Source organism: Rhinoderma darwinii, chromosome 1 (genome assembly GCF_050947455.1).
Source record: "Rhinoderma darwinii isolate aRhiDar2 chromosome 1, aRhiDar2.hap1, whole genome shotgun sequence".
NCBI lineage: Eukaryota > Metazoa > Chordata > Amphibia > Anura > Rhinodermatidae > Rhinoderma > Rhinoderma darwinii.
This window is the reverse complement of record NC_134687.1, coordinates 518,857,247-518,882,509: the sequence shown is the minus strand read 5'-3', so window position 1 is coordinate 518,882,509 and position 25,263 is coordinate 518,857,247. Positions and strand designations below refer to the sequence as shown.

General features: G+C 41.9%; 1 protein-coding gene across 1 annotated transcript in view; it reads right to left on the bottom strand.

Annotated features, from left to right (window-relative positions):
* Positions 1–23,041, bottom strand: part of EPB41L4A (erythrocyte membrane protein band 4.1 like 4A) — a 317,566-nt gene extending 294,525 nt beyond the window's left edge. Inside the window, exon 1 of the mRNA XM_075836702.1 lies at positions 22,870–23,041. Within this exon, the coding sequence (XP_075692817.1) occupies positions 22,870–22,968 (99 nt within the window). The 5' untranslated portion in view covers positions 22,969–23,041. The remainder of the gene's footprint in view (positions 1–22,869) is intronic.
* Between the last annotated feature and the right edge of the window lie 2,222 nt (positions 23,042–25,263).

Sequence of the window (25,263 nt, the reverse complement as noted above, 5' to 3'; positions counted from 1 at the left end):
CGTTTTTTCCATTGAAATCAATGGGCAGATGTTTGGTGGCATTCTGCTTCCGATTTTTCGGCCGTTTAAGGCCCGACAATAAACCGTGTGAACATACCCTTAGCGATATGCCATTATTTTCTATGATAAGAAAACCCTTTCAACCATAGAATTACGCTATGTTTACATGTGCTCTCTACTAGAACACACATCCACTCTAAACTCATTAAATCAGGTCAAATTTTATATAAAAAAAAAAAAAGAAAAAAAAAGGAAAGAAACAGACAGTCCAGTCCTGTGGTTTGCACATAAGGTGCAGAAAATAAAAAGGCACATGGTGGGGTCTATACAGGATTTCAATTTCAAAACGTGGGAACATTTTTCCATGAAACAATGTTTCTCTGCAAGCTCCTGGCACAAATGATGAAATATTAAAAAGCAAATATTTCAGACGGCTTCTACTGACAATTGCCAGCTTGTGAAGTCCATTCATTATGTCTGGAAAATATAAAAGAAGTTTGGCAACATCAAAGCAAAATTGAATTAGTGAGATGGACTACTGCCGTGTTCCCGACAAGCTGGCAATGGTTTCCTTAGCTAATAGTAGCAGATTTAAATACAAAAATTATTTTGTATTATAGTCACATCATATCACTCATATCGAGCTGATATTTCCTGTCATATTGAGCTGATATTTCCTGTCATATTGACAGAACTTGAAGGTCCTAAACAATATGAATCAACATTCAAGTCACCCTTGTAATTGAATGTCTGTTCAGTCTTTTAATAAAGCCGGTATTCCGGTTACTACAAGTTATCACCTATCCACTGGATAGGCGATAACTTATAGATCGGTTGGGGTTCCACCGCTCGGGCCCCCACCTGTCGCCAGAACATGGCTCCCATGTCCGCCGCTCCCCTCAGCATCAAGCCCGCAGAAGTTGAATGGAGTGCACTGCCGCTCTATTCATAGTATATAGCCCTGACTGAAACTGCCGAGCAATAGAATGTTTCCGTTCACTGAAGAGAACACTACCCTGTCAAACAGTGGAGTTAAATTAGGACTACATTTACTTAAAATACAGTTATCCAAAACCATCTCACGATATACAAAAAGCAATTTTCTCTTAAAACTTTCTATGAGGCGGAACTGCAATAACAGGGGAATTATTTTTTGGGAGGGACTCTCATACAACCCCTTTAAAAGGTTGTCTCACCACAGACAACCCCTTTCATATGTCAAATCAACTAGTCGCAGCAGGTTTGGCTCCCACCACCCCTGGCAGTGAGGCCCCCCCACCCAACCAACGGTTCGGGATGAGGACAACCAGGTTGCTTAGTCAAAAAATACTCTTCTAGCCACTTGTAAACCTGCCAAGGGAGCTTAGGACCTGTTCACATCACACTATGTCCCCCAATTTGACGTATACGCTGGGAAAAGCTCTCAACACATACCTTCCATGGAAGGCTACAAAATTTTTCACTGTATAGGCATACAGCGGGATACACTGTCCATAGGCTCCCTTTGTAAAAAAAAAATAAAAAAAAATAAATATACCGTGCAGTAAACGTTTATTACTGTATAGAGTTGAATGGAAAAGCGTAGTCTACCATGTTAGAACATACATTTTCTGTGGCATACTGACGTATAACAGACCAAATGAAGGCCAAAAGGACAGTCTTTTGGCCTCAGTCGGGGGACCTATGGATACACAGAGTATATATTGGGAGCTGTTCCCAGCATGCACGCAAAGTGTATATCACGAATGTGATGTGAACAGGGGCTTAAAGGTGCTAGTTTTTTACAAAAATATCAGGTTTCCAAAAGCCTTTTAGTGCCCATTTATTTATTTGGGGGGGGGGGGGGGGAATTCAGTATTTGTGGCAGTTTTTCATGACGGTTTTTGAGCCCAAGGCAGAAGGGGATTTAAAAGGAGTGGGAAATATAAAGGAGGAAATAGAAAAAAACAAAACAACAACTGCTGGAAAAATTGCCACCCAAACAGCGCTGTTTCGCCAAAAAACGCTGTGTGAAACCACCCCAATGCAATATATTTACATGGAATCTTATTGCATCAATGTATAAATGTAGAACGCGCGGATTTGCGTTTATTGATTATTATCACGATTGTGGTAACACAATGGAAGCTAAGAAACCATGCTTTTATTTTTTTCACATGGATTTCCATGTCACATATTCCAATGCTATACGTCTGGATGTTCTGCCAGCATAACGACAGTTACATTCTAGGAAGACCGATGCTATAAATATTGCAAAAATTTCAAAAGTTACTCCCCAAACTTTTCAATCCATTGATATATTAAAGTATTTCTAAATTATTAAAATATCAAAGTCTGCAATAATTTAGTAAAAGACAGATTACATACTTCAGAAGCTTTTATTTGCAAATGTCGATCTTTCATGCCTTACTGAATCTGTCCCCAGTGAAAAAGCAAGAAGTTGATGCTTTCCCGCTTTCTTCCAGGAGAGAAGCGCTCTTGGTTGACGTGATTTGCTGCATCCAGCTGAAAACCTCACCTTTGAAGTGAAGTTGTTGTACATCAGGTTGTAGGAGTCAGATGGGAAGTAAATGTCAGAAGAAATTAGGACAACCGTATTTACTCTGCAACTCTCCATCTCGGCTAATGGATTTATCAGCCAACACACCAGACTCAATAGACGTATAGTGGGTACAGAATGTCAATAACACTCAGCCGTACGCCACATAGCAGGGATAAAAGAAACACTCCAGAGCTCATCTCCACTTCACACTGGCTCCTGTCTATACGCATCAAACTCTGCTTAACCTAGTGGATGCCAAATACGCCATAAAAATCAGACAGCAAGACAAGAAGGGTGTCCTACCGGTCACACGTGCGGGAATATTGTATCAGGAATACGTAAAGCGCTCAATCAAAAGAACAATCTCACGTGAAAGTTCAATTCATATTGCGTGATCTGCACATTTGGATGCAGGTTGTGTGGAGAGGAGAATATAAGGGTATGTTCACACGGAAAACTAAAAACGGGTGTAAAATACAGAGCTGTTGAACAAGGGAAAAACACCCCTGATTTTCAGCCGTTTATGCATCAAGCGGGTTTTTTTTCTGTGTTATTCTATTGACCCAATGAAAAACTGCTCCAAAAAAGTCTCAAGCAGTGACATGCACTTTTTTACAGGGCGTTTTTTTACGCGCCTTTTTAAAAGCGGCCACGTAAGAAACGCCCCGTGGGAACAGAACGCCGTTTTTCCCATTGAAATCAATGGGCAGATGTTTGGAGGCGTGCAGCCCCCGTATTTTCGGGGAGTTCACGGCCCGAAAAATGGCTGAAAATAGGCCGTGTGAACCTATCACACCGCAAGTAAGCAGGGAGGGTCCACAGATGGCTAGAGAAATGGCGACAATTGCTCTGGAAGCCATTTTGTGCTCTCATGGGCTAGCTAAAACCATAGAGGTGCAACTGGGAGCTTCACCATTATTGCTATAAAAAAAAAAAAAAATTTGCACATTTAACATGTGGTTTTTGATCAGATTTTGGTTTAAAGGAACACATCAAGAAAATGTTCCCAGAACATTAAGGGTATGTGCACACTTAGTGTTTCCAGGTGTATTTCGGGGAGTTTACGCCTCAAAAAACGGAAGCAGAACGCCAAAAAACATCTGGCCATTGATTTCAATGGGAAATACGGTGTTCTGTTCCGACGGGGCGTTTTTTCACGCCTCATTTTTGAAAAATTGCGCGTGAAAAGACGCCCGCGAAAAAGAAGTGCATGTCACTTCTTGAGCTGTTTTTCATTGACTATAGAAAGACCGCTCCAAAAGCGGCCGTAAAAAACGCGAGTTGCTAAAAAAAAAAATCTGAAGATCACGAGCTGTGTTCCCTTGAAAACAGTTCCATATTTTCAGACGGTTTTTGATTTTGTGTGTGCACATACCCTTACAAAGATTAATTCACAGTTTAAAAAAAACAAAAAAAAAAAACCTCCAAACCAGCTTATACCATTCTTTTCATTGAAAAAATGCATGTTTATGCAGGAGTCAGGAGGATGAGTGTTCAGCCAACAGTTACATTACGGTGTATAGCAGGGGTCTCAAACACGCGGGCCGCAGGTGACCCCTGAGGCTGTCATCTGCGGCCCACAAGGCACCGAAACTCCCTCAGGAGAGGAGAGAGCATGCCAAAAGAGGAGTGCTCTGGCGCTCCTTCAGGATGTCATGGAGGAGCGCAGTCCCTTTCCTGCACTGCTGGATCGTTGGTGGTAGGGGAGCAATGGCCACACAGCCCCCTGTAGATAGCGCCCCACACACCCCACCTGGGGAATCCGGTCCAGGAGGATCCCCTGACGTCACTGTCCATATATGGACAGTGACTTCAGGGGCTCCTCCAGCAGAAGAATCCTCGGCCAGGGAGTCGGCAATGCTCTGGCGGGGGATTCCACTCTATAGGGATCCCCAACGGAAGTATCTATAGGGTGTGCGTGTGTGTCACTACCTACAAAGGGGTGTGTGTGGCACTTCTACAGAGGGCACTACCTACAGAGGGCACAGTGGCACAATCTAAAAATACACACAACCCCTTCAGGACTGAGCCTGTTTTGGCCTTCAGGATGAAGCAGATTTTTCAAATCTGACAGGTGTCACTTTATGTGGTAATAACTCTGGAATGCTCTTACCTAACCAAGTGATTCTGAGACTGTTTTCTCGTGACATATTGTACTTTATGTCAGGCGAAAAATTTGGTCGATAAATTCAATATTTATTTGTAAAAAAACACCAAGATTTAGAGAAAATTAGCAAAAATTTGCATTTTTATAAATTTAAATGCATCTACTTGTAAAACAGATCATAACCCAACACAAAATACATACTTGTTTATATTTCCCATATGTCTACTTCATGTTTGCATAGTTTTATAACATCCTTTTATTTTTCTAGGACGTTACAAGGCTTAGAACTTTAGCAGCAATTTCTCATATTTTCAAGAAAATTTCAAAAGCCTATTTTTTCAGGGACCAGTTCAGTTCTGAAGTGGCTTTAAGAGCCTTATATATTAGAAAGTCCCCATAAATCACCCCATTGTGAAAATTACACCCCTCAAAGTATTCAAAATAGCATTTAGAAAGTGTTTTAAACCTTTAGGCGTTTCACAGGAATTAAAGCAAAATAGAGGTGAAATTTACACATTTCATTTTTTTTTTGGGCAAAATTCATTTGTAATACATTTATTTCCTGTACCACAGAAGGTTTTACCCGAGAAATGCAACTCCATATTTATTACCCAGATTCTGCAGTTTTTAGAAATATCCCACATGTGGTCCTAGTGCGGTAATGGACTGAAACACCGGCCTCCTTTTTTTAGAATATATTTTAGGTACCATGTCAGGTTTGAATAGGTCTTGTGGTACCAAAACAGTAAAGACCCCCCAAAAGTGACCCCATTTTGGAAACTACACTCCTCAAGGAATTTATCTAGGGGTATAGTTAGCATTTTGAACCCATAGTTTGTTTGCTAAATTTATTTGAATTAGTATGTGAAGATGAAAATCTACTTTTTTTGTGAAAAAACGTACACATTTTTTAATTTTTACAAGCAATAAAGTAGAAAAAACACCCCAACATATGTAAAGCAATTTCTTCCGATTATAGAAATACCCCATATGTGGTAATAAACAGATGTTTGGACCCACAGCAAAGCTCAGAAGAGAAGGTGCACCATTTGGATTTCTGATTTTGCTGGAATAGTTTTCAGTGCCGTGTCGCGTTTGCAATGCACTGGAGGGATGAAATCAGTGGAAACACCCCAAAAGTGACCCCATTCTGGAAACTACACCCTCAAGGAATTTTTCTTGGGGTAAAGTTAGCATTTTGACCACACAGTTGTTTTGCTGAAGTCATTTGAATTAGTCTGTAAAGGTAAAAATCTACTTTTTTTCTGTAAGAACTTAGACAGACATTTTTAATTTTTACAAGGAATAAAAGGAGAAAAAACCCCAACATTTGTCAAACAATTTCTCCCAATTACGTAAATACGCCATATGTGGTAATAAAGTGCTGTTTGGACCCACACCGGGGCTTAGAAGGGAAGGAGCGATATTTGGCTTTTGTAGCTCAAATTTAGCTGGAATAGTTTTTGGGTGTCATGTCGAGTTTGCAAAGCCACCGATGGACCAAACCGGTGGAAGCCCCCCAAAAGTAACCCCATTTAGGAAACGACACCACTTAAGGAATCTATCTAGGGGTATAGTGAGCATTTAGACCCCACACGTCTTTTGCAGAATTTATTAGAATTAGGCCGTGAAAATTAATAACATTATTTCCACTAAAAAGTTGAATTTTTTCAATTTCATAAAAGGAGAAAAAAAAAGCACCCCCAACATTTGTAAAGCAATTTCTCCCGAGTACGACTATACCCCACATGTGGTCATAATTTTTTTTTCATTAGAAAGTAATTGACCCTTTCCGAACTGATCCATGTTTTGCTTTTTCTTTTTCGTTTTTCCTCCCCGCTTTCCGAGAGCCACAACTTTTTTATTTTCCAGTCAAAAGAGTGGTGTGAGGGCTTATTTTTTGTAGAACAAGCTGTTGTCTTTATTGGTACCATTTTTTTGGTCTTTTTTGGCCAAAACAGTGGAAACACCCCAAAAATACACCATTTGGCAAACTACACCCCTCAAGGAATTTATCAAGGGGTATAGTGAGCATTTTGACCGCACAGGTTTTTTGGTGACTTTAGTCGAATTAGGCCGTGAAAATGAAAAAAAAAAAACAAAAAACATTTTTCCAAATAAAATGTAGTTTTAGCTCCGATTTTTCCCATTTTCACAATAAATAAATGATAAAAAGCAATGCAACACTTGTAAAGCAACCTCTTCTGAGCACAGCAATACTCCATATGTGGTAATATACTGCTGTTTGGACCCACGGCAGGGCTTAGAAGGGAAGAAGCACCATTTGGCTTTTGGAGCTTACATTTTGCTGGAATGGTTGGCGGCGCAATGTCACATTTGCAAAGCCCCTGCGGGACCAAATCAGTGGAAACCCCCCAAAAGTGACCCCATTTAGAATACTACACCCCTGAAGAGTATAGTAAGCATTTTTGACCCCACAGTTTTCTGCTTAATTTAGTGGAATTAGGCCATTAAATTGAAAAGCTAAATTTTTTCCAAAAACTTGGACATTTTAAATTTTTACAAGAAAAAAAAAAAAAAAAAAAAAAAAAAAAAAAAAGCACCCCAACATTTGAAAAGCTCTCTCACGATTATAGCAATACCCCATATGTTTGGATACACGGCAGCGCTCACAATGGAAGGAGCACCCTTTGGAACACAAATTTAGATTGAATAGTTTTCAGGTGACATGTCATTTGCAAAGCCCCTCTGGGGCCAAAACCATAAGAACCCCCAAAAGCGAAAACTACACCCCTTAAGGAATATATCTAGGGGGTATAGTGAGCATTTAGACCCCCCCCCCACTTGTCTTTTGCAGAATTGATTGGAATTAGGCCATAAAAATTAAGTTCAATATTTTTTTCCACTAAAAAGTTGACTTTAATTTTCACAAGGGATAAAAAGGAGGAAAAGCACCCCAACAATTGTAAATCAATTTATCCCGAGTACGGCAATACCCCACATGTGGTCACAAATTGCTATTTGGACACACGGCAGGGCTCAGAAAGGCAGGAGCGCTATTTGGCACGCAGATTTTGCTGGATTGGTTTTTGGGCGCCATGTCTCATTTGCAAAACCCTGAGGTACCTGAGTACAGTGGAAGAAGTGACCCCATTGTGAAAACCACACCCCTCAAGGCATTTGTCATTTGTCTGGACATATGACGAGGCTCAGAAGTGAAGAGCAACATGTGCATTTGAGGTCTATTTGTGATTTTCAGAGCATTGACCCACAATTGTAGAGCTGAGGTCAAACGTGAGCCATAGGTCCCATGCACACGACCGTTTCCGCAAATACTGACCGTAAATACGGTTCAGTATTGCTTTATAGTCATCAGCAATGTACCCATTTCTGCCGAATGGTATCTGCAAATACGGTCCGCATTACATCCGTATATACGGATCCGCAAAAAAAAAAAAAAAAGCCTGGTTGATGGGAAATCCCCTTTGTGTCGGTTAGCAACACTTCTGTATTTACGGATGGCTATCCGTATTTGCGGAAGGCACCTCTGTAGCCATCCGCAATTTTGGCTTCCCCATAGACTTCTATGGAGGAGTCCGTGCTGCAATTGCGGACCAAGAACAGCCATGCTCCATAATTCCCGGCACAGGTCTGTGGAACGGACACTTATCTGTAGCGTGCCACTCACAAAGCACACTGATGCATAATGCTACACACACAGAACAGATTCACGCGCATTTTTCAAGCGTGTGAATCTGATACACTCGTGTGAATAAGGTTTTGAAATGCCTATTAGGTCTATTGTGATTCAATGCTGATACAAATGAAAACATGAAAGACCAAAGATGGAGGGGAGGGGGGGTGAATACTTCTTATAAAGTGTTTGAAGAATAATATTGAAATTAAAAAAAATGTATACCCAGAAAATCATGGAGCTACCACCCAGGCTTTCTGTCTCTGTCACATTGTATTATGTATGTAATTAAATTCTGATAAGAGTGGGTGGAGGGCCATAAAAAATAAAAAAGAGGGATCCTTGTGTCTATTGATGGAAAGTCTCAGGTGGGACAGACAATGCGGGTCTCATCTGTAAAAACCCTGGAGAAATTACTAATCTAGTTTAGCGATGTGAAGGGATTTCCTAAAACTATTTCATTTATGGCAGGATTTGTGGAGGACGTTGTTCCTGGCAAGGGGCAAGTCAGTGGCTGTTTTATATTACTGCAGAATCAGAATACATTACTGCAAAAGCTGATCTCCTGAATTTACATTTAAATAAAAATAAACACTTATGTGAATTTCATTAAACATATTCATTCAGTCTTAACAACAACTTTTTCAGGGAAAATAAAAACTGTAGTCGCATTTCCCTCATTCCGAGCTCTAAAACATTGTTGATTGACAGGTCGTTTTACAGAGGTGGCTGTTGCTGGAACCAAAGATGTTATTAGGTTCCTAAAGCACACTTCTGTTTTGGCTACAAGAGAAACTTAAAACTTATATTAGAAGAAAGTCATTCCTAGGCCAGGTTCACACGTAGCGTAAATAACGCGGCTTTTCCACAACGGATTTTATTGCGGAAAATCTGCAGCGTAATACAGAGGATGAGATTTGGACAAATCTCAAACACACACAGCGTAAAAAAAACATCTGGAAAAACATTCATAAATTGACCTGCAGTGCGCTTTTTTAATCCGCAGCATGTCAATTTATGCTGCGGAATCGCTGCTTTTCTGTTGCAGGTTTAATAAAACCTGCAGCAAAAAACAGAGTGATTTTTGTGGAGGAAAAGCCGTAATTCCGCTGCAAAAATCCCCCCCCCCCCCAAAAAAAAAATAAAAAAAAATAAAATACCCAGCTCTCTCTGCTCCTGCGTCCAGCTCAGCCTCCAGGGATGACATTTCATCCCATGTGAGTGCAGCAACCAATCAGAGTGGGCTGCAGGACATCAGAGGGTTGCATCGCCATGGCTACGGGTAAGTATAGATATTTTTTGTATTTTTTTTTTTTACGTGCTGTTCTCCGCAGCGCACATTCTGGCCGAAAAGCTGCACCACAATTTGGGGCAGTTTTTCGACCGGAATTCCTTGATGCGTCTGGGGAGATACACGGTGTACATTCACACAGCGTATCCGCCCTGTGTGAACATACCGCTAAGTGATACAGGGTCAGTGTAACCATTTCTGCCCAGTTCTAGTTTTTTTGCTAGGACAGATACCGTAGCACAAATAATTTACACTGCAAAAGTCTCTATCAGGAAATTAACACTTTTTCCTGGGAATTTAAAACTTAAAAAGGATACTAAATGAAAAAATATATATATGAATGAGGAAATAACAAAACAGAAGACACATGCCTTTTTGTCAGTCTGTATGGACTTTTGGAAGCTACTAAAACAAATACCGTAGTTTCATAGAAATCTGTCAGGTTATTCACCCCATGTTGGGCAGTATTGTTGGGAAGGGACATGGTTTAACCTTTATGCTACCGTGACAATTTTCACACTTTTGACACAAATAAGACCAATCATAAAATGTAAAAAAATATTTACAAAACAATAATTTAAAAATCATTTTAACCCCACACCTATATATTTTATAAAACTAGACGCCTGGAATGTTGTAAAATTACCACCCACCGCCAAACATCTGCTCATTGATTTCAATAGGAAAGACGGTGTTTCATTCCAACGGGGCGTTTTTACGCGGCCATTTTGAAAAACGGCCGCATAAAAAAAACCACCTCGGAAAAAGAAGTGCATGTCACTTCTTGAGCCGTTTTTCATGGACAATAGAAAAACAGCTCCAAAAACGGCCATAAAAAACGCAAGTTGCTTAAAAAAAAAACGGCTGAAAATCAAGAGTGGTTTAGCCTTGAAAACAGCTCTGTATATTCAGAGGGGTGGACTGTGATGAGAAAACCCCTTAAATGGAATACTTCATAAAGACACTTCGGACGCATTTAGATATAACATTTTCAGCCGCGTGGTAGAAACGCATGAAAAATTGCGATATTTAATGCATTTTTACCGCGTGTCTTTAAATGCACCCTTAGCCCTTATTCACACGACAGGGTTTCCCGGCCGGGTGACGGCCGTTCATAAATCGGCCGTCACCCGGCTGCATTAGGAACAATAGACCCCTAATGGGGCTATTCACACCACCGATTTTTTGACGGCCCAGGAAACCTGGCCGTCAAAAAATGGGATATGCCCTATTTTCAGCCGGCGCCCAGCTCCCATAGAAGTCTATGGGGCCGGGTAATACACGGCCATCACCGGAATGTGTCCCAAGTGATGGCCATGTATTCCGTCGCTCGCGCTCTCTCTACTCCTCCTCCTAGTGCAGAGTGCATGTGAGGAGGAGCAGGGTCTTTTTACGCTCCCTGTAGAAGTCGGAATCTCCAATCCCCGGAGAAGTGAGTGACTACGCTGTCCATATATGGACACAGCGACGTCACTCACTTCTGAAGCGGAATCCCTGACCCCGTGGCCAGGGATTCCACTACAGGAGAAGTGTGACTACACAGTCCATATATGGACACAGTGATGTCACTCACTTCAGAAGCAGAATCCCCGACCCTGTGGCCGGGGATTCCTTTCCAGGAGAAGTCAGTGACTAAACTTTCCATATATGGACATTGAAGTCAGTGACTTCTACTGGAAGGGGGGGGGGGAATGGGTGACATTACCTACAGGGGGCAGGGTGGCAACAAATTTAAATGAAATTCATCAGATTTTAAAACGGACAGGGAAAAAAACGGATGCAAAACAGGCCAAAATCAGCCGTTAAAAACGGCAACACAGCCCGGAACGGATGCAAAACGGATGCAAACCGGCCGGGAAAAACGGCCGATTTTATCGGCCGACACTCGGACCCTGTCGTGTGAATGAGGTGTTATGCCTTATTCACACGACAGGGTCCCACCCGAGCAGTTTTTCCCGGCCGGTTTGCATTCGTTTTGCATCCGTTCCGGGCATATCTGGACAGTGACATCAGGGGCAACTCCTGAAGTGGAATCCCCATGTGGCCGGTGATTCCACTTCAGGAAAAGCCCCTGTCGTCTGTGTCCATTTATGGACACTGAACGTTACTGGCTTCACCTGGTGTGGAATCCCCGGTCACAGAGTGTTCGGGGATTCCGCTTCAGGAGTTTCCCCTGATGTCACTGCCCAGATATGGACAGAAGCAAAAAGTACGGCGCCACATAGTGCAGGTCAATCGGATAACGGGAGAGCCATAAACGTAATCGGTTCTGCTCACCTCGAAAATACGTAATGAAGGCAAAGAATAATAGGTCCACTTCGTGCTGCTGCCAGGATCCAAAGCCGGTAAACCAGAACGGTTACCGCTAGTCGAGATAAAAAGGGGAATGCAAAAGGGAGGATCCTATAGGGCGCTGCTGCGTGGTTATTGAAAGATAGTCAATGATGGTAAATACAAGAGTAAATACGTGAATATTTAGGCTACGCGTTTCGACACTGTACCAGCGTCTTCCTCAGGCCATAAAATATACATACAAGTTTATTTATATACTAACAAGAACCAAACAAACCGGAAGGGGATGGGGGTCATACAGGGGAAAGGTCAAAAGGTGAAGGTGACATAAGTGATACAGGTATCGTAGGATTATTTTAAATATTGTTAACAAACAAATTAATAATAATTGTACCTAAGGGATACCATAGTCGGCACCCTGAACAATTTCAGAAAATCAACATTTATAATTTCACACACATATAATTGCAATTACAATTAATTACAGTCCATGTAGTGCGTCCTAAGAAAATTTTCATTCACAAATTCATTAAAAGAATACATAAAATGTGGGGGTGGGAACATTAATGGATAGTGAAGAAATATATAATTAAAATAAATAGACACAGATAAATATATATAAAAGTGTCAAATATTAATATAATAAATAGTGAACACCAAAGTAACCTAACGGGCAAGAATTTTACTTTGTTCATATGTTGCTCGAAATAAGGAATAAAACCACAAAGGTACAGAAAAACGGGTGAACGTACACGCAAGTTGTGATTAATAGCTGAATCCCCTTGATGTGCGTTTTCATAATTAAGACAAAGACACGGGGTTGGTGTATAGATATCTATAGTTACTTCAAAAGAGGGTTGTTATATAGAGATATAAAAATATGTATATGATTTAAAACTATTTAAAAAAAAGGAAACAAAGTATGAAAGGAGCTCCACAGCTTCCATTAGTAATTTGTTTGGATAACACGGAAGTTGACCGTGTTTATCGGGATCAGAGAAATGCGATGTAGATCGGGTTCACATTATTAACATTAACGGTAGTGTATATATGTCATAAATAGCAGATAAAAAAATATAATATTAAACAAAAATTGTACATGTATACAGGGAGATAAAACTATTACATATCTCTGAACGTTCTATCTTTGGACAGCGCTTTTGAGCGTCCCTGCTGTCCAGACAACGCCCGTAAGGTAGGGTCCCGGTATTATATTAGTAGGGAACACTGTTACTTGGAAGAATATATAGTGTTTGAGGGATGATCTCCTAAGGAAGAGTTGGTATAACCTATGGATAAAACAAATTCGATGTATGCACAAATATACACATACATATGCATGCATATACATTCATGCATATGAAATTACACTCACAGACCAAATTATTCGGTGATGTGTGGTAACATTTCATTTTTAATTGCGGTAGTTCATATGTAGTGTACCTAATACAGTGTCCATGCCATCTGCAATATGTGGGCAGAACAACACAATGCTTACGTACAAGAATGAATAAGCATAGATCTAATATCAATACAGGTTTTCTTAAACACAGCCTCTACCGACATTGCAACTCCTTTCACGTTGGACGTTTTGAAACACTAAACATTACCCCCATTGAGCATATCTCAATTGATGTCCCTAATAGATTTCAAAAACTAAAACAAAGAGAGAATTATTTGATTTTTAAATTACAGACATTGAACCCACGAGGTTTAAATGACATTTCTGAATCCTCTTTAAATTGATGCCCCACTATGCACCAATCCGTACAGAAATTTATTTTAGAACAAAACTTGTTTATGTACTGTATTAGTTTACCCATAATAAATCTCAGATTCTCACTAGATGGCTATCTTTGGTGTTTCACACCAAAAAACATTTATAAGGTTGTTCCGTTCCACATCCCTTCCCCCCCCCCCCCTTTTTTTCGAATGATGTAAGTACTAGGACACAAGTGAATATCAATACCAACAATTTTTTCAATCACTTTGTCTATTGAAATGTTACCACACATCACCGAATAATTTGGTCTGTGAGTGTAATTTCATATGCATGCATGTATATGCATGCATATGTATGTGTATATTTGTGCATACATCGAATTTGTTTTATCCATAGGTTATACCAACTCTTCCTTAGGAGATCATCCCTCAAACACTATATATTCTTCCAAGTAACAGTGTTCCCTACTAATATAATACCGGGACCCTACCTTACGGGCGTTGTCTGGACAGCAGGGACGCTCAAAAGCGCTGTCCAAAGATAGAACGGTCAGAGATATGTAATAGTTTTATCTCCCTGTATACATGTACAATTTTTGTTTAATAATATATTTTTTTATCTGCTATTTATGACATATATACACACTACCGTTAATGTTAATAATGTGAACCCGATCTACATCGCATTTCTCTGATCCCGATAAACACCGTCAACTTCCGTGTTATCCAAACAAATTACTAATGGAAGCTGTGGAGCTCCTTTCATACTTTGTTTCCTTTTTTTTAAATAGTTTTAAATCATATACATATTTTTATATCTCTATATAACAACCCTCTTTTGAAGTAACTATAGATATCTATACACCAACCCCGTGTCTTTGTCTTAATTATGAAAACGCACATCAAGGGGATTCAGCTATTAATCACACCTTGCGTGTACGTTCACCCGTTTTTCTGTACCTTTGTGGTTTTATTCCTTATTTCGAGCAACATATGAACAAAGTAAAATTCTTGCCCGTTAGGTTACTTTGGTGTTCACTATTTATTATATTAATATTTGACACTTTTATATATATTTATCTGTGTCTATTTATTTTAATTATATATTTCTTCACTATCCATTAATGTTCCCACCCCCACATTTTACGTATTCTTTTAATGAATTTGTGAATGAAAATTTTCTTAGGACGCACTACATGGACTGTAATTAATTGTAATTGCAATTATATGTGTGTGAAATTATAAATGTTGATTTTCTGAAATTGTTCAGGGTGCCGACTATGGTATCCCTTAGGTACAATTATTATTAATTTGTTTGTTAACAATATTTAAAATAATCCTACGATACCTGTATCACTTATGACGTCACCTTCACCTTTTGACCTTTCCCCTGTATGACCCCCATCCCCTTCCGGTTTGTTTGGTTCTTGTTAGTATATAAATAAACTTGTATGTATATTTTATGGCCTGAGGAAGACGCTGGTACAGTGTCGAAACGCGTAGCCTAAATATTCACGTATTTACTCTTGTATTTACCATCATTGACTATCTTTCAATAACCACGCAGCAGCGCCCTATAGGATCCTCCCTTTTGCTTTCCCCTTTTTATCTCAGATATGGACAGAGACATCAAGCGCTCTGTCCAGTAGCGGAATCCCCTAACACACAGGGATTCCGCTCCTTCAGGGAGCTAAAGTGAGCTAGCACATAGCATAGCAGGGAGATACCTCCCTGCTCTGCTATAGTGGCGTCGCCATCGGCCATGGAAGGTGTGGCCGGGCCAGGGCGATTTTAAAAGAAGCAGGGGAAGGGAGCCAGCGCAGTGCTCCCATCCACCTGCTGTACACCCCGGCCCTGCCACACATTGTAGAAACTTACCTCCAGCGTACAGTACAGCCATTCGTCCAAATGGCATAAACTCCTCCTCCTCACATGCACTCTGCGCTGTGAGGAGAGCGCGAGCGACGGAATACATGGCCATCACTCGGGACACATTCCAGTGATGGCCGTGTATTACCCGGCCCCATAGACTTCTATGGGAGCCGGGCGGCCGGGTAAACGGCCGAAAATAGGACACGTCCCATTTTTTGACGGCCAGGTTCCAGGCCATCAAAAAAAAAATCGGTCGTGTGAATAGCCCCATTAGGGGTCTATTGTTCCTACTGCAGCCGGGTGACGGCCGTTTTAAGAACGGCCATCACCCGGCCAGGAAACCCTGTCGTGTGAATAAGGGCTTAGGGTATCATAGCAAAGAACAACCAATTTCTGCATACTAAACGCTGATAAGGTAAGGATTTAGGGGTAATAATCATGAAGCAAAAAATTATTTTGTTTACATGTAAGACCCTGTTTATACGACGTGTATTTGATGCGTATTTTGGTGCATTTTACATGCCGAAATCCGCGTAAAAAAAAAAACACTAGATAAAGCTTCCCATTCAGACCAATGGAAAATCGCGAAGTTAGTACATACTTTTTTTTTTAAGTTAATTTAAAAAAAATGCATTGTATGCAAAAAAAAATAAAAAAAGTAAAATTCTTAAATGCATAAAAAAAACAAAAAAAAAAAACAAAACTTGCCGGAAACGCGCCGAATATTCTCATAGTCAATGGCAGTCCTAATAAAGCGGCAAAAACCATCCAAAAAGCACACGAAAAATGCGTAAACATTAACAGCAGTATTTTTTATTTAGAAAAACGATCATTTTTGACGGAGTTATGACCTATATTAGCTTTATGCTAATGAGTTTCTTAATGGACAACTGGGCGTGTTTTACTTTTTGACCAAGTGGGTGTTGTGGAGAGAAGTGTATGACGCTGACCAATCAGCATCATACGCTTCTCTTCATTCATCTCCGCTGTTATTCCCCTGAATGCTGCGATCAAAGCTGACTGCAGCATTCAGGGGAAAGTGAGATGGGGGGATGCTCCTTGGATTGAGGGACATGCCATATATGGGCAGACAACCCAGGGTCCATTGAAGGACCCCAGGGCTGTCTTACCATATTTCCTGTTAGGGCATACTTAGGTATGTCCTAACAACTGCCTGTGTACGATACGTACACAGGCTAATGTACTGGCATATAGATCTATGCCAGTACATTAAAGTTTAAAAATAAAGTAAAAACAAAGTAATATTAAATGTAAAAGAATACACATACACCTTTTTTACAATAAACATTAAAATAAGTCTCAATACATAAAATACACATCCAGTATTGGCGGGGCCGTAATAACCGGCACAACAATTTTTTTGCATAATTTATGATGTGTGCGATGTAAAAAAAATAAAATATGCTTTCTTTCACTTATTGTGAGGCGCGAGGTGTGATGAAAAAAAAAAAAAGAAAAAAGTTCTTCCATTTTCTGATATGAGGCACGTGGTGTGATGAATTTTGAATGTGCCTCACATTAATAGTAATTAACCCCATCATGTACCTTACACATTAACCCAACCTATGACCTAGAAACATGATGGGGTTAGTTACTATTAATGAGGCACATTCAAAATCACAAAATGGAAGAACTTTTTTTTAATTTTTTACTGTTGGCAAAGTATTGTTTTGGTATCAAAATCGCAATACTACACAAAGTATCGGTATCGAAGTCCAAATTCTGGTATCGTGACAACCCTAATGGAGAGATCAGCTCTGAAAAACGCAGCAATTCTGCACACTTTCCGTAGCAGGAATTGACATGCTGCGGTCCGCAAAATACGCGCCACAGGTCAATTTCGGCTCGGAAACCTTACATAGCATGTGGATGAGATTTGTTAAATCTCCACCACTATGCGGATACTGTATTCTGCTGCGTTTTTACCGGCCAGAAAAAACGCAGCAATTCCGTTACGTGTGGACGAGCCCTTACATGAAGTCAACATATGCACATTACACACTTGCTAAACAGCAGTAATCTCCACATTCATACACAAAATGTCCTGCCGGCCCTCGGGGAGATTTCCATTTGCTGACACATAGTTGTCAAACAACTCCCACGTATAATAAAAAACAAAGGGAACGGGGAGGCGGGTTCCGTTGTCTGGGACTCACGTGGAAATGACATCTCACACCATAACCGTGCCAAAGGCCACAGAAGAGTAAGGCTTTTGTCAAGAGCAATGTTTCCCAACATCTTCTTACTCCCAATGCCTACAATAGCGTCACCTGCTGCTAAGGATTAAGTCAGTAGATTGAAGGATTACAAAGCAACTTGATGCATCACAGGTTATACCGCGTCTATATTAGGCCTGATGACATTACGGATGCATTCACTATTGTTCACGGACATCTTCCCCTTTATTTACGGGAAGGTGTCTGAGCCGTAGAAGTGTGACGCAAAAGATAGGACATGTCCTATCTTTTGCTTTTAACGGTCAGTGCTCCCATACTTTGTAGCCTGCGGTCGTAATCGCGGCCCGTGATTATGGGAACAGCCGTGCACATGGGGCCTCAGGCCCCATGCACACGTCCATAGATTTCATCTTAGGCTGGGTTCACACGACCTATTTTCAGACGTAAACGAGGCGTATTATGCCTAGTTTTACGTCTGAAAATACGGCTACAATACGTCGGCAAACATCTGTGCCGACGACCTGTCATTTACGCGTCGTCGTTTGACAGCTGTCAAACGACGACGCGTAAAATGACTGCCTCGTCAAAGAAGTGCAGGACACTTCTTTGAAACTTAATTTGAGCAGTTTTTCATTGAATTCAATGAAGAACAGCTCAAGATTACGGGCGTCAATGACGCCTCGCAAAATGCGAGGAGCATTTACGTCTGAAACTACGCAGCTGTTTTCTCCTGAAAACAGTCTGTAATTTCAGTCATAAAAGCCAGCTAGCGTGTGAACATACCCTAACCGTAAATACTGTTGGTAAATACGGATCTGTACTCATTTATAGTCCTCTGTAAATCCCCCGCATATACGGTCCGTAGTGCATTTGTATTTACGAATCCGTAAAAATAAGAAAAACCACAAAATGACAACATCTGAAAACCTGGCTTCACCTAGCAACTCTTCCCTAATTACGGATGGCTACGGGTGCACATCCGTAACAGTCTAATTAAGGAAGCACCCATAGACTTCTATGGGTAGTCCGTGCCGTAATTACGGACAAGAATAGGATATGTTCCATAGTTTACAGATCATTTCAACGGAACGGACACTTAAAAATACAGAAAGGTGTCCGTAGCCCATAGAAGTTAATGGGTCCGTAATTACGGATGAAAAATACAGTCGCGTGCATGGGGCCTAAGATGTTGTCAGATTTTCACTAACTAGGTTTAAAGGGGTTTTCCCACCTAAAATAGGTGATAAATGTTAGATTAGGCAGGGTTTCCGACTGCCATAACCGGGAGCCATCTTCCCTCCTCACCATCACAGTCGTGAGAGGTTGTATGGAGCGATATCACACATGCTCCGCTAACCCTCCATAAAACTCCTCCAAACTGCGAAATATAGTTGCTCATAAAGTCATTTTTTGTTGCGGATTTTGCAGAAATTTGTTGTTTTCGCCGCAAAACTGCAGCATTTTCTTTTTTTTTTTTTAAAAAAACACTGCAAAAATCGACTCATGTAAATACTCCCTTAGAATCCATTAACAACTTCCTCCACGTGCTGACAGATGACTTGCCTGTTATGTAACCATGAGCAACAGTGAAATTGAATAGTCCAAAACCTCAATGAAGCTCCGCCCTATAGACTCATTCAGAAACAGACAAGACCCTAAGGACTTGTACAGACAAACATGTCAGTTTTGCGTCCACCAAAACAAAAAGGATCAGTGGTATCAGTGTGCTTTCCGCGTGGCATCAGTGTTCCTGTTTTTTTTTCTTCTCATCACTTCTTTGACAACTGGTGCGTGAAAACACAGACCGCACACAGATGTCGTCCGTGTGCGGTCCGTGTTTTCTTTACACCAATTAACTTGAATGGGCGATGTGGTCCGCAAAAACTGACCAAAGTAAGACATGCAGCGAGTTTCACGCAACGGACACATGCTGCGTTAAAAAACACGGACGTGTGAATAGCCCCACTGAATTACATAGGTCTGTATGTTGTGCGTTTTTTTAACGGACAGCACACGGACGTATAATATGCACGCCTGAATAGAGTACACACTAAGCAGCAGGCACACGCGTCCAAAACGGCTTCCATGTGCGCTGGCAAATGGCCACACAATCTTGCTGATATTCATACGACCATTCGCCACCCCATTTGTGCGTGGATTTGGCCACGTGTGACTGACACTTCATGTGTCCTTACCCTCAGATTTAAACTCCTTTCTTACGGACCCTGGAAAAAATGGCCTATTTTTACAGACTGTCCAGGATTTTATGGACAGTTGGCAACCCTGCCTCCGAGACATGGGACCACAAGGGGCTGGCACTTGTACTTGCTTAGGCCCCATGCACACGACCGTGCCCGCAATCACGGCCCGCGATTGCGGGCACGGCCGGCCGCTGACTGACAGCCGCATTTTCGGGCCGTGCTCCCATACAAAGTATGGGAGCACGGCCCGCAAAATGCGAAAGAACGGACATGTTCCATAATTCCCGGAACATTTCCACGGCACCGACACCCTTCCGTAGTGCTACGGAAAGGTGTCAGTGTTCAATGAAAGTGAATGGCTCAGTGAAGTGAATGGCGGTCCGCAAAAACGGAGGTTTTTTGCTGTCGTGTGCATGGGGCCTAACACAGCTATTAGCCTCGTTAGTGTCGGGACAACAGCGATCACAAGGGGTTGCCAAACTTAGGCCCTATTCACACCGTTTTTTGGCTCTGATTTTGGCGTGAAAACCGAAACCGTCCCCATTGATTTCAATGGGAAGCAGAGGAGTTTTTTATGCCGGGCGGCTTTTACCAGCTTGCGGGGAAAAAAAATGGCGTGTCCTTTCTTGCCGCAGTTCCGTCTCGGACCTCCCATTGAAAATAATGGGAGATAGAAAAACCTATGATGCTCGTTACTGAGTGTCTTCCGCAACGATTTTTAGCCTGCGGTCCTTGCATTAGCTTTAAAAGCCAAAAACACAACGAAAACCGTGCCAAAAAAGCGCAGGCAGGTCAAAATCTGCCTCAAAATTCCTGAAAGAATTCAGAGGCAAATGTTTTCTGCCTGCAAAACAAAAAAAACTGTGTGAACTGGGACTTATTCAGTTGAGCATATTATACGTCCGTGTCCTGTCAGTTAAAAAAAACAAAACCGACAGCACGCGTAACCATGCAATTCAATGGGGCTATTCACACGGCCGTTGTCTCAAGTCTGAGGGATCCGTGAAATAATCGTACGTGAAAAATTGCAGTTTTTCATGTCCGAGTTTACACTCGTTGCTCTGAATAAGCCCTTAGGCCTTGTATACGTGCGGTGCGTGAAAACAACTGACAGCACACTGACTTATGCAACTGAATGAGGCTATTCAGAAATGCGTGATTTTTTTTTACGCAGTGTGTTTGCGTTGCATGAAACTCACTGCATGTCCTATTTTGGTGGGTTTTTGCGGATCATGCACCCATTAAAGTCAATGGATGCGTAAAAATCACTGACCGCACACGGACGTCTTCAATGTGCCGTCTGTGACTCACGCAACAGTTGCTAAAGAAATGCAGAAAAAAAAATATATAAATAAAAAAAAATGTGCACCAACACTGACCTCAAAAACAGATGACACACGGAACTGCAACGCAGGAAAAACGCTGCGTTTTTTGCGGACGCAAAACTTACATGTGTGAATCTAGCCTTACTCTGTTCATCCCCTTCCAGGCACGTGATTAATGATGATCCGATACAAAAGGGAGGGGAGGCTGGCGCTAACAAAAAGTTGAAGAAACTATGATCTGACGAACATACATTTGGGGAAATACAAGTGCACCATATTTTCTATGATACAAACCATTTTCCATTGGAAACATTATTCATATTGCGGGAAGGATTTTCTTCATGTATGTCCTCTACTAGGATTTAAAAATGCTCATGGCAAAATCTTTACATCTCTACTCTGTAGAGCCTTTCCATTCTAGAAATCTGTGGTGGTCCAAGATCACAGACTACAGTTAAAATTATTTTCTCAATTATATATATATATATATATATATACGTATTTCCTCTTTAAAGAGAACTTTCACCTCTCCGGACAGGCCTGTTTTAGTAAATACTTGCGTTCACCATAAAACAATGCTAGAGCATCTTTTCTTAGAACTCTGCGTTGTACCAATCCTCTATTGTTCCTCCTGGAAATGTATGAATAAATTGACAACAGGCTGTTAGCAGTTGGGGGTGTGTCCCTACACACACTGACACTGTCCAATCAGTGCTCAGAGTGAGACTGTGTAAGGACACGCCTCTTTGGCAAGGGGAATGGTAACAGATGTGAATTGATTCATAAATTTATAGGAGGAATAATAGAGGAAAGACACAATGAAGAGTTCTAAGAAAATATTATTTTATACTGAATACAAATATTTCGTAAAATAGACATGTCAGGAGAGAGGACAGGTCTATAGCTGTAGCAGCTCATATGGGGCCCAAAAGTTTAAAGGGCCTACTCAGGTGCTTTTTGTGGCTTATTGCTATCTAGCACTACCACGTGGGTTCTCGGATATATGGCGCTATTATCCATACCTTGAATTGTAGCTACTAGATGAAGGTCCATCTCATTTTGCTATGGGGCCCTATGAACTCTAGTTACTTCCCTGGATAAACCTCCTGCCTCCCTAGAAAAGTCCACTTCCAATAGCAGGAAGGTGCAGCAGACATTACATTTATCCCATGAGCTGACCAGCAATGCACATAGGAACAGATCAGCACTGCTACATCTAGAAGAAACGCGATCAGATGTACTACTGCGGCTTTACAGACCATGAATACCCTACAGCTGTGCACTCCATCCGGGGATCTGTCCCATCTAATCGCATGTCACAACTGACAATGAAGAACTGCACACCCACATGACATGAACAAAGCAGCACGGCACACGGACCGTGACACGCATTCCGGGATCCGCACTATTATAGCTGCCTCCGTCTCCCGCGACACTTGTAATAACACAACTCCTCCATTATCACCATCATATGCGAGCAGCAACTTTTTAAACAGTGTCCTGGGCGTGCACTGCCATTGTCTTGTCTGCCACAACTTGTCAGCAATTAGCAGCTGCCTCCCAGGAGGAGGACTGCACTGGATGAACAGTCTATGGGTGCACATGACAGCCAGGAGGGCACAACCTCCACACACAGCCCTGGCACCCCAGAAGGGCACACTTACCTTCACCCCCTGCTGCTGGGTGGTCAGTGACAACTTAGACTCATCCAGTAACAAAACTTCGCAATAAAATTCCTCCGGGACCGCGCAGAAACAACCCATCACTGGTCAGGGACAGCCGGGATGGTGCCCGGGCCGAGGCGAGAAAGGAGCAGGTGTCCAGTCAGTCACAGCACTGTGCATGTTCTCAGTCCGCGCCGCGTACACTGGGGGTTGCCAGGGATATAGAGCAAATCTATGGAATATAGAGACGGGGGCGGGAAGTGCTGCGTGACGTCACGGGGAGGGCTGGGTCTTACGAGGGTTTCCATTTGGTCCCTTGTGATTGGATATCACCTCCACATACATGGTTTTCTCACGCAGCATGCGTTGTCTGCCCCCTGCCGGGTAAAAAAGATAATTGCGCACCAAGGCGGACACTGGAGGAAGACCGCCGAATGTTCTACAGTAGGTCTAAACTAAAAAAACTGAAGCAAGTTTGCCTAGAATCTTGATTAAAAATTCCTTTCCGTTTCGTGTCTACAGCTCATATGCAGACTTATGTTTCTCCAAGGTTACAGACTACAAACATATAGTTTGATCCTGCTTTCATGCTCTCTTGCCTCTGTCCCCTAAGGTTAGCAAGAGTAGGGGAGAAATGTTCTTTGTAGTCTGTGACCATGAAGACACATAGGTCTGCATAGGAGCTGTAGGCTGGGTTCCCACATGGCGTAAACGCTGCGGAGTTTCCGCAACAGAAAAACCGCTGTGGAAAATATAAATTCCACAGCGTTTGCTGGGGTAGCTACTGTTGCGTTTTTCTGCATAAACGCAGGGTAGGTGCAAATTTTTTGTGCATTTTTTCCGCAGCGGTTTTAATGCTAAACATTGGTTATAGCAAAGTATATGTGCACCTGCGGATTATCAGCGGTCTTTACTGCGTTTCCGCTACGTAAACGCTGTAAAAACCGCAACAGCATAAATCTGTTACGGAAATTCTGCTCCCCATTGAAGTTTCTGGGCCAAACACGCAGCATCTCCGCGCAGAACAAGCAGCATAAATCGACATGTCGCGGAATTGAAAAACACACCGCAAAACACTTTCCAGAAAATCCGCAGCATATTAAAGTAGGAGCAGAGTGGGTGCCACATACAGTATAACACCCCCATACAGTATTATGCCCCCATAGCTGCCACATACAGTATAATGCCCCCTATAGCTGTCCCATACAGTATAATGCCCCATACAGTATAATGCCCCCTATAGCTGTCCCATACAGTATAATGCCCCCCATAGCTGTCCCATGCAGTATAATGCCCCCATACAGTATAATGCCCTCCATAGCTGCCACATACAGTATAACACCCCCATACAGTATTATGCCCCCTATAGCTGTCCCATACAGTATAATGCCCCGTATAGCTGTCCCATACAGTATAATGCCCCCATAGCTGTCCCATGCAGTTTAATGCCCCCATACAGTATTATGCCCCCATACAGTATAATGCACCCCATAGCTGTCCCATACAGAATAAACCCCCCATACAGTAGAACGCCCCCCCCATAGCTGTCCCATACAGTATAATGCCCCATACAGTATAATGCCTCCATACAGTATAATGCCCCCCTCGGCTGTCCTATACAGCATAATGCCCCCTTATAGTATTATGCCCCCTCAGCATCTACCATATGAGCCCCCCTCCCATACCCAGTATACTGTTCCAATATGAGCCCCCCTCCCATACCCAGTATACTGTTCCAATATGAGCCCCCCTCCCATACTCAGTATAATGCCCCCATAAGTACGTACTTAATAGAAAAATAATAACATAATTACTTACCTACCCCCATTCCCACGACGGGTGGAGAATGCTTCTCCTCTGGTCTGTGCGGTCAGTGACTCGGCGCAGACAGGTGCAATGACGTCACTACATCGCGCCTGCCTGCGCCGAGCCGCTCACGGCACAGTGAATACTGGAGCGCAGTTTGACGCAGTGTATCTGCCCTGAATACGCTGTGTGTGTTCCTACCCTTAAGGGGTTGGCCACTATCAGCATACAATTTCAAAAGTGCCCCAAACAACAAAGAAAGCCCTAATGGATTGTATTGAGTACAAATAAAGTAAATAATATATGATTTATGTAGCCTCTCGGGACATGTTAAAAATGAAAGTAAAAATCCCAGCATGCATCATTCCCAGCACAGCACATCCTTCTCTGCTTGTCATCTTGTGACAATACCTCAGTCAGCGGCTGCACAGCACCCCGGCTACCACTGTACAGCTGTATAATAAAGTGTACCTCACTGTACACCCCGAGAGTATACTAGAAATGGTGAGATTCCACCATTCCCATCTCTGAATAAAGATTTCTTATACCCCCAAAAAACTATGATCTCTATCTCTCTCTCTACACACG